At 34.6% G+C, this 12,794-nt stretch overlaps 4 protein-coding genes across 15 annotated transcripts; 2 read left to right on the top strand and 2 right to left on the bottom strand.

Moving 5' to 3' along the window:
• Nucleotides 1-206: 206 nt before the first annotated feature.
• LOC128881101 (uncharacterized) lies at nucleotides 207-4,256 on the bottom strand. 9 transcript variants are annotated; one of them, XM_054131832.1, is made up of 9 exons: nucleotides 3,091-4,250; nucleotides 2,570-2,689; nucleotides 2,387-2,501; nucleotides 2,052-2,313; nucleotides 1,284-1,406; nucleotides 944-1,034; nucleotides 729-874; nucleotides 461-593; nucleotides 207-369 (listed from the first exon to the last, which is right to left on the bottom strand). In XM_054131832.1, exons 1-9 carry the CDS (start codon nucleotides 3,232-3,234, stop codon nucleotides 319-321), a joined length of 1,185 nt encoding a protein of 394 aa, XP_053987807.1. In that variant the 5' UTR covers nucleotides 3,235-4,250; the 3' UTR covers nucleotides 207-318. The 9 variants fall into 9 exon arrangements, 7 of the variants coding, with proteins under 7 accessions (XP_053987807.1, XP_053987808.1, XP_053987806.1 ...); XR_008457992.1 differs by having other exon boundaries at nucleotides 353-369; nucleotides 461-677; nucleotides 761-874; nucleotides 3,091-4,251; XR_008457993.1 differs by having other exon boundaries at nucleotides 353-369; nucleotides 461-677; nucleotides 804-874; nucleotides 3,091-4,249.
• LOC128881106 (uncharacterized) lies at nucleotides 3,585-4,561 on the top strand. 3 transcript variants are annotated; one of them, XR_008457995.1, is made up of 2 exons: nucleotides 3,585-3,721; nucleotides 4,315-4,453. XR_008457995.1 is itself a non-coding variant. In XM_054131842.1 (2 exons), exons 1-2 carry the CDS (start codon nucleotides 3,692-3,694, stop codon nucleotides 4,559-4,561), a joined length of 303 nt encoding a protein of 100 aa, XP_053987817.1. In that variant the 5' UTR covers nucleotides 3,597-3,691. The 3 variants fall into 3 exon arrangements, 1 of the variants encoding a protein (XP_053987817.1); XR_008457994.1 differs by having other exon boundaries at nucleotides 3,587-3,721; nucleotides 4,311-4,440; XM_054131842.1 differs by having other exon boundaries at nucleotides 3,597-3,721; nucleotides 4,289-4,561.
• Nucleotides 4,562-6,348: 1,787 nt separating this feature from the next.
• On the top strand, nucleotides 6,349-10,526 carry LOC128881098 (EGF domain-specific O-linked N-acetylglucosamine transferase). 2 transcript variants are annotated; one of them, XM_054131827.1, is made up of 12 exons: nucleotides 6,349-6,487; nucleotides 6,567-6,662; nucleotides 6,752-7,127; nucleotides 7,634-7,840; nucleotides 7,929-8,077; nucleotides 8,154-8,317; nucleotides 8,415-8,532; nucleotides 8,599-8,752; nucleotides 8,907-9,107; nucleotides 9,453-9,586; nucleotides 9,650-9,752; nucleotides 9,836-10,526. In XM_054131827.1, exons 3-12 carry the CDS (start codon nucleotides 6,951-6,953, stop codon nucleotides 10,100-10,102), a joined length of 1,674 nt encoding a protein of 557 aa, XP_053987802.1. In that variant the 5' UTR covers nucleotides 6,349-6,487; nucleotides 6,567-6,662; nucleotides 6,752-6,950; the 3' UTR covers nucleotides 10,103-10,526. The 2 variants fall into 2 exon arrangements, with proteins under 2 accessions (XP_053987802.1, XP_053987801.1); XM_054131826.1 differs by having other exon boundaries at nucleotides 8,412-8,532.
• LOC128881099 (uncharacterized) lies at nucleotides 10,255-12,419 on the bottom strand. The gene is made up of 2 exons (XM_054131828.1): nucleotides 12,183-12,419; nucleotides 10,255-12,068 (listed from the first exon to the last, which is right to left on the bottom strand). The coding sequence occupies exon 2, from the start codon at nucleotides 12,025-12,027 to the stop codon at nucleotides 10,456-10,458; it is 1,572 nt and encodes a 523-aa protein (XP_053987803.1). The 5' UTR covers nucleotides 12,028-12,068; nucleotides 12,183-12,419; the 3' UTR covers nucleotides 10,255-10,455.
• Between the last annotated feature and the right edge of the window lie 375 nt (nucleotides 12,420-12,794).

The following is a 12,794-nucleotide window of genomic DNA, read 5'->3' as shown; positions in this document are numbered from 1 at the left end:
GCAAACGTGCCACCTCTTCGCACATCATATGCTCCTGATACCAAAATGTAAAATTCAAAAATTTGACACGTACTAAACATTCCTTGTGTCACCTCTTCGCATATCATGTTCTCCTGATACCAGGTAAGATGAATTTGTTAATAAAGTAATATCAGCTTACATTATTATCCGACTTTGACTTTGTTCACAAGAATTATTAACTTCCCTTCGGTGAAACATAAATTTATTGATGACAAGTGATCATGTAATCAGTATGTAATGCAAACGCAAGTCAACAATGTAGGATCTGTTGCGAACGTAACAGAAATATATGCATTTTCATTGAGTCGAATACATCACCATGAAGTAACATAGGGATGTCTTTAACAGCTGAAAAGATACCTCTTATTGGTTAAAAGAAAATCGACTTTCTACTGATGAATATAATGACCGCATGACAATATAAATTAAAGACACGTACAGTCGCGAATCCTTCGATAGAGGGGTAGTACACGATCAAAATTTTCATATCAATTACTCTAAAACTTTTCGACATAATGAATAACAACATCTTCTGAGTTGATACCGACGTTCTATACCAATCTGTATTATACCTATGAATTTAATAAAATTGTGTTCATTCTACATACTCAACGATGTGAATGAGTAAATTTAATGGTCACAAAATCAGATCCAACCTATGAACATACACAAAGCAATTCAATTCTAGAAGGTGCAGTGATACTTACAAAAACGTAAAAATATTATTGCTACGGTCTACCATATGTTGCACTAAGAAGTTGATGTAAAACATGTATACAAACATTGACATAATCATTATTATGGATTGCAGCGTCTCTCCCATTCGGTTTACCAGGAATATTGTTTGTGATAACTAAAAAATAGTAAAGATGAAGTTAAAGGTCTCTGAATTTCTTAACCATAAAGAAGATCAGTGACTTACACGAAATAACACAAGGCTTTCAGAAAGAACACCTATGATTAGAAAAACAGAATACGATACTCCAAAGGTAGACATCAAATCAGTGGAAAACCTTTAAGAAAAAATAGAGAGAACGTCGCAAATGAACTTGAAGAACGCTATCACAAAATTAAGTTGGAATTCGGAAATTTCATTGACGAGAAATTTGCAAGATTGTTAATAAATGCAATGGTTTTGAGACTTAGCACGATAGCCATTAGACCATAGCTTTTATTAATGATCTTGCTGACTTCTTCCGAGACAGTACCGGCAAAGATTAGTAACAATTCGAGCAAATATTTTGTTTCTGTACAGTACTGACTTTAACGCTCTTCTGTGGGATTCCACAGATTTTATTAGCTTGTATTTGTTAACTGGATGGAACTGTCTTCCATGAACACCAGAAACGGGAATACAATCCAGAATTGCCTCGCGCATACGATGACTGGAAAATGTCAAAAAATTAAAAACATTTATAATTCCTACTGAGAAGAATAACACCTATTCCGCTTTATTTATAAATTAAAAATGTTGGTTCTGTTGGATCTTGTCGAAACTTATGTAAGGAATAAAAATTAAACAAATACTGGGTCATTCCAAATGAAATACATATATGCGGTACGAGGCGGCTATCTTTAATATTTTATTACGACGCTAATCGAAAGAACACCAAAATGAAACTTCAAGGAATGCAATGATAATTTTTTCGGATTTTTAAAAGCGTGACCTCGAGGTGGTATTTGCAAATAAAAATATATTCAGGAAGAGCAATCCCTCCCGATTAAAATAAAAAAAAAACCGGTCAATAGGATGAACAGTTAAAGAGAGAAAAAATTCAAATGTACAACCCATTTTCATCAAAATGGGAAAAATTGCAATATTTGAAGGTTTGTATTTCTCAAGCGGTTTTGAAACGAGCAATATAATCCTCCTCCCCTCCCAGTTTCACGTAAACTACAATATATTTCATTTGGAACAAAATCGGAGACATCGACCAAAACGAGTGATCGATTTGGCGTGGAATGACCCTACTATTTTTGACTATGTATGAATGTGTTACCGCGTGTATTCATTATCAGACTTATCTTACCAAACAATTACAAACAACGAAGCAAGGTGCTGTATCAACATCATAACAATAGGTTCACTTGCAATAAACGTTGTTCCACTTATAATCATCATCAGGCACTGATAAGACGCGATCAGAAAAAAGTACTTCTGTTCGTCTATGAAGTACTCCGTTACTATTGGAGACACATGAGGACGGGTTTCGTTCAATGGCGCTACAATGTCCAGGAGTTCGGATGTGAAGTGAGATACCACCGTAAGAAACATCGTCGGGTACATAAATACTGCAATAGGTAGATTATTGCAAAAGTGCGAACACGCAGACGCTGGCTTCTTTGATTTACGATTGTTCCTCACATGCAAAAATGATTGAATGACGTCTTCCCGTGTAGGCGTACTCTTTAAGAATCTTCAGCTCCTCGTCATCCATTGTGTTCCAATCGTGAATCATATCTTCCATAAATGCTTTTAACTGAATTAAATATTGTACTTGTACACTGTCAGGTGAACAGGAGTCTGACAATCATTCGTTCAACTTACTTTTTCAGCATGTCGCCAAAACGCAACGTATTTGGTGAGAGAGCCCAGTGTTATCATTATAGACCACATGTTTTTTAAAAACACTATCATCTCGAACTCTTGTGTGACGACGGGTACAAACTAAAACCAATGCTGTAGAATTATATCCTTTCATAACATCTAAACGATCACCACAGATTAATTGCAGTTAAGTATGCTAAAACAGAATCACCCATCATTCGTTATAGTTGCAAAGTACTGGTAACCCCTTATATTTGTTACTAAATGTCACCTGACGAACGTCTATCGAATAGAGAATAGAGCGAACATTCCGAATAAATAAATGTATAAAAATTGAATAAATCAAGTATTTATTACAATATTGAATATCATTAGTTAAAAGAATTTTCGGTTAGGAAAAGATAAGTATTTTTTGTCGATTTTTACCAGTGGTAAGAATTATCAATATAGGATGGGTGCAATATAGGATACAACTTAGTAATGTGCATGTGAATACAGAAAACTATATTTAGTAATTGTACCTGAGGTATTAGATAAATCGTTAAAAGAATAGTAATTGTTGGATTCATGAACCGTCGAAGATTTTCATTCTGATATGGCCAAAGTCCAATGGAAGAGAGAAGTGTTATAATGAAACCATAGTACTGTAATAGTGAACGATCCATATTGTAGGGTGACTGAAACACGACTGGTCACAATGTCTCTGCACTCGACCAGTTTTCTCTCTTGTTTTCATATTTTTTATATTTTCAGAGAAACATTTTCCTCAATGAAGAAATGCAGGCCCTTAGACCAGTAGAGTGATTGGCAGGTGCTATAATTTCGAAATTCTGTACATACACCACGTCGGTGGTACGCTACAATCATTCATCGATCGGTCTGTCTCCCTAATAAATTTTTAAACAGTAGCACTTCCGAAAATTATACGTTGCTTTTGAAACGAAATATTGTATCATAATTCTCCATCGATGCTTTGGGTTAACGAATGTTTTACGAGAATTTTCTTTCAATCTAGTTTCAGATGCGGGAGAGTGCCATGTGACAGGGAGTATCGTACAGTTGAGCATTTCATTTCTTTTGAAATGAGTGTATGAATTGGAAGACTATATTAAAGAATTGACAATGGCTAGCATCGATTATCATTTTGAGAAGGTCAGTTACTTATACTCACTAAATGCTCTTTATATAAATGCTCTGTCTAAAAAGAAACCGAACTTTTGCTATAAAAAGAAAAAAGTACAAGTAAAGTTTTTACACACACGTTTATTTACTCAAAATAATCTCCCTCTGTGTCAATACAGCGTGTAGACCGCGTAATTAACATTTCGAAGGACCTTTGCAGCTCCTGTTTTTGTAGCCCGTTTAGTACGGCGGTTACAGCGGCCTGAATCTCCGAAATGCTGCTATAATGTGTCCCTTTCATTGGAATTTTCAATTTTGGGAAAAGAAAATAATCGCAGGGAGACAGATCAGGCGAGTAGGGTGCATGATCCAAGGTAACAATGGCAATTCCAATGAAAGGGACACATTATAGCAGCATTTAGGAGATTCAGGCCGCTGTAACCGCCGTACTAAACGGGGAACCAAAACAGGAGCTGCAAAGGTCCTTCGAAATGTTAATTACGCGGTCTACACGCTGTATTGACACAGAGGGAGATTATTTTGAGTAAATAAAAACGTGTGTGTAAAAACTTTACTTGTACTTTTTTCTTTTTATAGCAAAAGTTCGGTTTCTTTTTAGACAGACCGTGTATGTCAACTCAATTAGAGTCCACTGGTAGCGACTTGAGCGAACGTAGCTTGAATTCGACGCTATTCGCCCCGAGAGACAGCGACAAAATTCGGAACAGACACACCCCATGGAGAAGAGGTGATCGACAATGGTTAGCTTATCCGACGGTCAGGAAGAATTTCCAGAGTCGACGGGGAAAGGAAGCTAAACCAGGAAACGGGGACAGATGGTGTGAATTAGGGGCCATGCGGACACGGTGAATTTTAAACTCTTAAAAATTCAAGAGCGTGAATTAAATGAATCTGATAAAGGGGACTTTTGGACCAAAAAGATTGAGAATCACTGATCTGAATATTCATGTATGGCTATCCTCAGACAGTACCAAATTACTTTTGCCCAATTCTTTTAACATGTTCTCCAATGTATCGATTTTATTTTGCAATTGTTTGTTTTTGTAATTACTAAGACATAATTTTCTCCTTAAAAGAGTTACTTCACGTGCATGAATATCACGTATCTGAACTTTTGTTGGTGAGTTGAGTAACCTCTTAGGCGATATACAAGTTGATTTATCTACTATTGCCTTCTCTGTTACACTTTCTTCAATTTTTATACATTTGCTAGTGCCTGTAATAGTACATATAAATCATTTTCGCAAAAACCACAATAGAATAATATAAGTTAATAAACAAAACAAGTATGATTACAAGTTTTAATTCGAAGATTGCCTAACGATATTAAAAAAAGTAATACTAACCTTTATCAGAAGATAGTAAATGTTCCTCAACAGATCTTAAAGCAACAGGTTCTATAACTGGTATTGTACATTTTTCCTCATTCTTGACTGAGTTAACTTTTTCTTGAGATAACTGTAATACATATTGTTAGTTACTACAATACTGTGGTATCATAAAAGTACATAGTGACTATTTATACAAATGAAGAGTGTTTGGGACTAAGCAGTTCAAGATAGAGAAACCATTTATGCTAGCTTGCTGGGTGTGAGGAAAATGTGTACAAGTGTCAAAAATGCATTCAATTGTTTAGACCTTTGGTGGCACTATAGCTGTGTATATATGTATATGTATACATGGAAACACAAAGAATGAGCTCAAGGATCCAGCAGGATCCTTGGAAAGAGACTATCCTAATAGGAGTTAATACCATGTTAAGAGAAAATTGTACCAAACTGTGAACTATGTTCAGTAACAAGAATAATTTTATTTCCACCATATCACACTTTTGCAAACTAAATCCTACAATATTATATAGTAAATTAATTAAATAAAATGATTACTCATTGCATTTACATGTGGAACAGCACATTTTTTCAATTTTCGTAGCGAATATCCTGGATCATAGTCCTCTTCATGAAAATGTGCAGAACAGACAGCAGCAGTTTTATGGACTTGAATGCCCACCAGGTGTATGGCTATAAGCCATTGTTCTCGTTTTTCTACATTTTTTGGAAATCTAAAAATACGTCTTCGTATTTGTGTGTATTCTACAATATATAAATATCGTCTGTTTGCATATAAACATATAACACTACAGATTTTAGAGTTAACCTAACCTATACATTCATAAATCTTTACTTACAAGTGAAACGAAATCTTCTGGTTTTTTGCTTCATATTCCAATTGCTCGTAATTTTTTTTTACACTGCGATTTTTGCAACCAAATACTACACAGTAACTCATTTTCTTTGCCGATTTTATGTTCTATATTCAGTTGAAAAAAGCTGACTGTACAGTACTATCAACAATAAGTACTATAGATATAGGAAACAACTTTGACTTGGTTTGACTATAGTCAAAGGGAAACAACGGGGGTAACCATCGGTAATACAGTTCAATTCAGTTTGGGGAATACAAACAGCTCCCACTGAATAACCAATTTAGCCTATACCTCGTTGGTAATTGTAATAATAAAAATTCTTGTGAAAAGAGTAACAACATTTTGAACCACACAAATAGACAAGTATGTAACCCAAATTTGTTTCTCCGCTAAACGTTTTGTCTACGCGAACAAGAGTCGTGACAGTGGTCGGCCATATTGAAGCTATACACAAGTTAAAGTGATCGTTCGTGAATATAACACTAGTACAGTTAGATGCCTAAGTTCCCTGTCTCACACTCGCGAGACTTGTCAAGTCGTGGTCTACTGTTCCTTAATTCGTTAAGCACGTAAGTACCTAATTACTTCGTATAGCATACACGTAACAAAACGCTATACTCTCAGCTACATTACCGATTGGGTTAATAGGATTTAAAATGCCGGTATGATTTCGAAAAAAACAAAAAGGACATCCTCTGCTACGTTTATTCTGTCGCTGATCAATTTTCAAGGATAGCTTGGCAGGTACGCGTCAATATGAATGAATCCGTGTAATGAATGATGTAAAATATTGTGAGCGTAACTCTAACATTGACTTTCACCAATCTTTTAAGGAGGCGCTCGGAGTTGTGTGGGTGTATGGATGTCCGCGTTTGTGTGACAAAGTGCGCATAGTAGGTGAGGTCATACACCCATCACTCGCGCAGGTGGTTCATCCTCCATTCCCGCAGTACAGTCAGTCTGTAAAGCAAGTGCACGAGATCATCTGAAGATCTGAAGGAACTCCAGTTCGTTACGTTACTGCATTCAACGATGACCGATAACATGTTGTTTAGTAAATTTTCTGTGCCGATCCTAGCACTCATGGTCACTGTCACTCATACTAACTACACAGACATTGATCTGTCGCCGGATCACATCAAGTATTATTTCAATTCTTTTCCCACGGCAGCCGAAAAGTGCCGCAACGACACTGCCTGTCCGTACAAGGTAATATTTCGTGTATTAATAACGCGGTCATGTAAAAAAATGTTGCTATGATTAAGTGAATTTCCGTGTGTCTCAATTATCTTTTTTCGCGCGAAAGTTCAGGGCAGTAAGTGTTAAACAAAATTCAATCAAAGCAATGAATCAAATGGTTAATCGTTAAGAGCTCGTAACAATCAATAATTAAATTAATTTAATTATTCGAATAATGAATCTTAATGCGTTTAATCTTTTTTAAATGTATCCAATGTTGGTCGCTGGTAATTAACGAACTTATTAACCAACAATTAGAGTAATCTAATGATTAATTTTTCGATAAGAATAACATAATACCAGAGAGATTAATGATTAATTTATTTGTTAATCGCCGATCATAATCGATTTAAGACTTAAATTTTGATGAAAGTTGTGTAAAATTTTGGGGACTTTGAATGGTCAGATGCAATGTTTAAAATCTCGGTGACACAAAAGAGACAAATTAACGAAAAATTTTTCTTCGAAAAACTTAGGATAGCCTTGATACCAAAGCTTGTTGGGGTTACGAGCCAAATTGCAAAGCCGAAAATTCTTTTTCCGTTCCTCAATGTCCAGGTGATCATAAAGGATGGGTAACGACGAAAAAAGCTCAATTAGACACGTTTTACGCTCAAGGCGATTTCGGCTACGTGCGCGATCAGAGAACGGAAATGTCAATTTTCTGTGAGCCATTATTTGTGGTGAGTTCAATTTATACATAGTTAAAAAAAAAAAAAATAGGTTATTTTCTTCAATGTCTTTTTATCTGCATAATGGTTTTCGTTAAAGGATGATTCGTCCCTAGAGTGCTCGGAACACATGAGATTCTGTAGAGCAAGAAATATAATGATAAATTTTACGGACCTACTCCAAAGAAAAGAACCGATACGCTACAAAATGGATGTTTTAAAGGAGGGTCAAATTGGTGGATACTGCACGTATGTACAGAACCACGCGATCTGTACGACGAATTTTGATTACAAACTTAAGCACTATCTCATGTCTTTAAACCAGATTAAACGAGAAAAGATTGCAAGATAATGCGGATCATATTAGTCCATTGCAATCGTGGGGACCAGAGTTACGAAATTTCCGGAAGCTACCTCGACCACCGATCGTTAATGGCGACTGTGATATCGTTATCGAGAAGCCAACGTACATAATGAAAATAGATGCTAGTAAGTCGTAAAAAAATTAATTCTATGCTGAATTTCGTGCCGGCGAACACAAAGTTTAGGCACCCACTCATCCGCCGAAGTCGTTCTGTTTCAGTAGTAAATATGTATCATCATTTTTGCGACTTTTTCAACTTGTACACGTCATTGCACGTAAATCTCTCGCACCCCGCCGCATTCAGCACAGACAATCATATAATGATCTGGGAAAGTTACAGGTAACCGACACCAGCACAACAGGAAAATTACGAGATATTAGATACCAATCGTACTCTCGCTTTCAGTTACCGCTCGGCGTTTCAAGACACCTTCGAGGCTTTCACAAGAAACCCGCTGTGGGATTTAAAAACTTTCCGCGGAGAAACTGTCTGTTTCAAAAATCTCGTATTTCCGTTACTGCCGCGAATGATCTTTGGTCTATACTACAACACGCCCCTTGTACGATTTTCTTTTTACTCTTTGTTTCTTTTTTATTTCCAGTTACTATATAAACTTGTAAAGTTTCTTCTAAAATAACATTAAATACGTCGCAAATGTTTCTTAATTTATAGATTTATCTACTGACATTTTTATTAATTGAATAATGTTTTAGATTTATGGCTGTGAGAAAAGTGGATTATTTAAGGCTTTTGGTGACCATGTGTTGCATAGACTAAGCATACCTCTTCACGAAAGAAAAAACCAAAGGATACGTGTGACCCTGCTGAGCAGAGACACACAATACAGAAGAATTTTAAATGAAGACGAGTTAGTGAAAGCTTTGAAAGAAAATACCGAATATAGAGTTAGAAAGGTAATTGAATTAACTTGATTATTATTTGAATTGATTTGATGATTTCCATTTCTATCCACCTCTAGTGATATCCCATTGAGTTTATTGATTCGCTGAGGAAGTGACTGAGTGTTTCATTCTTCTTACCACACCATCTGCAAAGGATGCTAAGCCCTTGCATTTTGTGTAGGCAGCAATGCAAGTTGCAGTGTCTGGTTAAGATTCTCAGACTTCTACTAGTTTTTCTTTTGTTGAAATTTATGATATCCCTTTCTTTCATCTATCCTCATTCGATTTTTTCTTTACTTGTACCTTCTACTTTGGTGTATCGCCTGCATATATGTGATCAAAATATTATTCTTGCAGGTAGTCTATAATAAAAAGGTTCCATTCAAAAAGCAATTAGAAATTACAAGAAACTCTGATATTTTTATTGGTATTCATGGAGCTGGATTATCACATTTGATGTTTCTACCAGATTGGGCAGCTGTGTTTGAGATGTATGTGTGAATAATTTTTATCTCAAGAAATTACTGTATTTCTAATGTATGATTATTGTTTAGATATAACTGTGAAGATCTGGGATGTTACAAGGATCTTGCTCGTTTACGCGGTGTGAAATATTTCACATGGCAGAATACTTCAAAATTAGTACAACAAGATCCCGTAAGTATTGATCTATTATTTATGCATATTAAGTAAAAGCATAAATTAACATTTTTTATAAAAGTAATTTAAATTTTACGTAGGGCACGCATCCTGATGGAGGAGCTCACGCAAAGTTCACGAATTACAGCTTCGATGTGAAAGAATTTCTACGTATAGTTTCACTTGCCAGAGATCACGTGAGAACTCATAATGCTTTTAAAAAATTCATTAGTAAAAGAACACAAGGAAAGAGGTCGGAAGTAAAAAACGAAACTGTAATAACAAACGACGTTAAAGACGTCAAAACTCCTAAGTCAAAAGAATCAACCGAATTAAAGCCTGATGTTCAACCCAAAGATGAGTTATAACCAATTTTTAGATACTCAATTTCGAGAACAACGAAACATTTTAATGTTTCATAGACTAATGTATAGTTAAATCGAATGAAACAAATGACTTGTTACCAATTAAGTTTTTTTACTTATTTTTATACCGTTACATGTACATACTTATTTTTATAAAAAAAAGTAATAAATAAGAAATGAAATTTGATATGTATACATTATGGCAGTGACAATAGTCTGAAATTGTCAAATGTCAATAGTAATACTATACTACATTTAGTATGCTAGTACTATAAGCACATTTGGCCCGCAGGTATATACATAGTACAATATACAAAATTGTATTCTTTCAAAAAAGATACAACGAATCATATACTTTATAACTTAATTTGTACCTGTTTTCTATATAAAAATAAAACTGATAGTATATTTACAGCCATATATACAATCAATATTTGTAATGCTTTGAACTGATTTACATATAGTGTACGTATTAACATGTTAATACCACCAGTCATTAAGTTTGCCAGTAAAAAGAAGAATAAACCATTATAATTAACAGCTTCAAATATTTCGATTGTATTGCTGATCGGACTTTTCTCACATTCTTTAGGTACAAATTCTCGTTTATTTCTTAAATTTGCTTTACGTATTTTGGTTTTTCTTTCTATGTTTCCTGAATCTGTAGTTATATGGATTAATATGTCAATAATTACTTCCATTAATAATAATAATGTAAGCATCATAGCACCCAAGGTAAGTATCCACATACAATACCCTGCATTTGCTAAACGTCTTGAAACTTTAAAGTATGCATCACAAAACAAAGTGGCTGCACATGCTTGTGCTGATATCAAGGACAATTTAATACACAATATCATAGAGTCGTTGTAACTTGCATCGAGTCCATATCCAAAAATTTTCATGAAAAAGGTTTTGTATTTGTATTGCACCGTATTTTGTGCGTACGAGTTATAATAAGTAGAATGTATCAACCTCCCTACTGCCACACCTATTAAATAGAGTCCTACATATCCAGGTACAGAGACTACTCCTTCTCGATTAGCAGATACAAAATCATCCCTTGGATCATTACTCAAGACCCAATCCTTCAATCCTTTAGTACTTAAAATATATTCGTGCATTGTTAAAATCCAGATACCCGATAGTAAAGAATACCGTGAATTAATGGTACTTGTTATAGAACTAGTAAATATTTTCACAAATGCAAGAGTTATGAAAAAATTCCAATGAATTCCATATTCGGTCACATGCTTCTGATATCCCATAATTTCAATAGCAACAGAACGACCAAAGCCCAATATCAAAAGTGGAATACAACTTTTAGCTGATTGTTTCATATTTTTTGATAAGGTATGGAAGAAACCTATTCTTGGTTTAGGAGCAAAGTCTCTGGCTTCTGGTGCTACTAAAGCATTCGACAATACAAATAATCCAACACCAGTGTCCATTAAACTATACCCGAATACCTCAGTCTTAGCAAATTTGCGAGGAAAAATACGAAAATCTATAGCTAATATACATATTGCTGATATAATATTGGTTAATGCTCTACAATATGTAATGAAAGGCTTTTTGTCATAATTAGTCCTTGTATTATACCTTGATAACGAATTTGAATTAATTGCCAATAGTAAGATATTAATAATAGATATCAACATCATAGCGCAACACACAGTTATAATATACTCTGATAATATGGTACAACATAAAATAGATGGGATTACCAATAGTATAAATTCTATCAAAACTCTAATATTTTTGTGAATAAGCCTTCCCAGTAGACCTAATGTAGTTGTAGTTAAGAGAATGGTACAAATATTTGGCATGATTGCATAAATAACTTCCCGAGCTGTTGTTCCACCATGATTAGAAACAAATGCTTCTTGTTCTTTGCGATACACATTTTCGTTCCATACATTTGACATATCTGTCAAATAAATAATTATTTTTCCTGTTGTACAAATTTCTGGAAAAATATTTTTCATTTATTAACAAATCATCAATTATAATGTACACCGTCCGATGTTAGCAGAATTTTAAAAATATAACGACGAAAATTTGTTTATCATTATATACTTACTCAAACGAGTATTTCCTTATTTAATCTACATAAATATACAAGTATCAACAGAAAATGTTTATACATGCATATTTTGTCATAATGACACGATTGACCAAGAACAACATACAAATCAGTGATCATCAATGATCATCATGAGTGATGCTTGCCGGATCGAATTTTTTCGCTCATCCACGGCGAACATAGGCTATTTCCGCTTTTGAACATTTTCGAAAGGACGAAACGAGACAAACACATCGGCAAACTTCAGATTTATTCGAAGCCTAGGGTTTTGCCCATCTCTGGCTGTGATAATGTCATTATTACTAGAGATAGAGAAAACCCTAGGCTTCGAATAAATTTAAAGTTTGTCGATGTGTTTGTCTCGTTTCCTTCTTTGGAAAATGTTCAAAAGAGGAAACAAGATTCAGATTTATTCGAAGGCTAGAGTCGGCTGTGAATGCTGTGATAAAGTACATCGTTCGATCGTAAACGAATTTGTCCATGAAACCATATATGATTGGATTACAAATAAAGCGACTAAATAACGCGTTCGAAGTCACATTTTTAATAATATTTATATTCTATCAGCTCTCGTTTTTTTTTTCCTACATATTGTTTATGGTTGTTACG

The sequence above is a fragment of the Hylaeus volcanicus genome, chromosome 8 (assembly GCF_026283585.1).
Source record: "Hylaeus volcanicus isolate JK05 chromosome 8, UHH_iyHylVolc1.0_haploid, whole genome shotgun sequence".
Taxonomy (NCBI): Eukaryota; Metazoa; Arthropoda; class Insecta; order Hymenoptera; family Colletidae; genus Hylaeus; species Hylaeus volcanicus.
Note: the sequence above shows the minus strand (reverse complement) of the source record. Positions and strands in the feature narration are given on the sequence as shown.

What these genes read in the sequence shown, in the direction of transcription:
- LOC128881101 (XM_054131831.1), bottom strand. Translation starts at nt 3,234, where the DNA reads ATGGATCGTTCACTATTACAGTACTATGGTTTCATTATAACACTTCTC. An exon ending in TCCCACAGAAGAGCGTTAAA is followed by an intron (nt 1,035 to 1,283) that starts GTCAGTACTGTA and finishes TTTTTCTTAAAG; the next exon opens with GTTTTCCACTGATTTGATGT. An exon ending in AATAATATTTTTACGTTTTT is followed by an intron (nt 594 to 728) that starts GTAAGTATCACT and finishes TTAAATTCATAG; the next exon opens with GTATAATACAGATTGGTATA.
- LOC128881106 (XM_054131842.1), top strand. Translation starts at nt 3,692, where the DNA reads ATGGCTAGCATCGATTATCATTTTGAGAAG. An exon ending in TCGATTATCATTTTGAGAAG is followed by an intron (nt 3,722 to 4,288) that starts GTCAGTTACTTA and finishes TTCTTTTTATAG; the next exon opens with CAAAAGTTCGGTTTCTTTTT.
- LOC128881098 (XM_054131826.1), top strand. Translation starts at nt 6,951, where the DNA reads ATGACCGATAACATGTTGTTTAGTAAATTTTCTGTGCCGATCCTAGCA. An exon ending in TCTGTGAGCCATTATTTGTG is followed by an intron (nt 7,841 to 7,928) that starts GTGAGTTCAATT and finishes TTTTCGTTAAAG; the next exon opens with GATGATTCGTCCCTAGAGTG. An exon ending in CCGAATATAGAGTTAGAAAG is followed by an intron (nt 9,108 to 9,452) that starts GTAATTGAATTA and finishes TTATTCTTGCAG; the next exon opens with GTAGTCTATAATAAAAAGGT.
- LOC128881099 (XM_054131828.1), bottom strand. Translation starts at nt 12,027, where the DNA reads ATGTCAAATGTATGGAACGAAAATGTGTATCGCAAAGAACAAGAAGCA.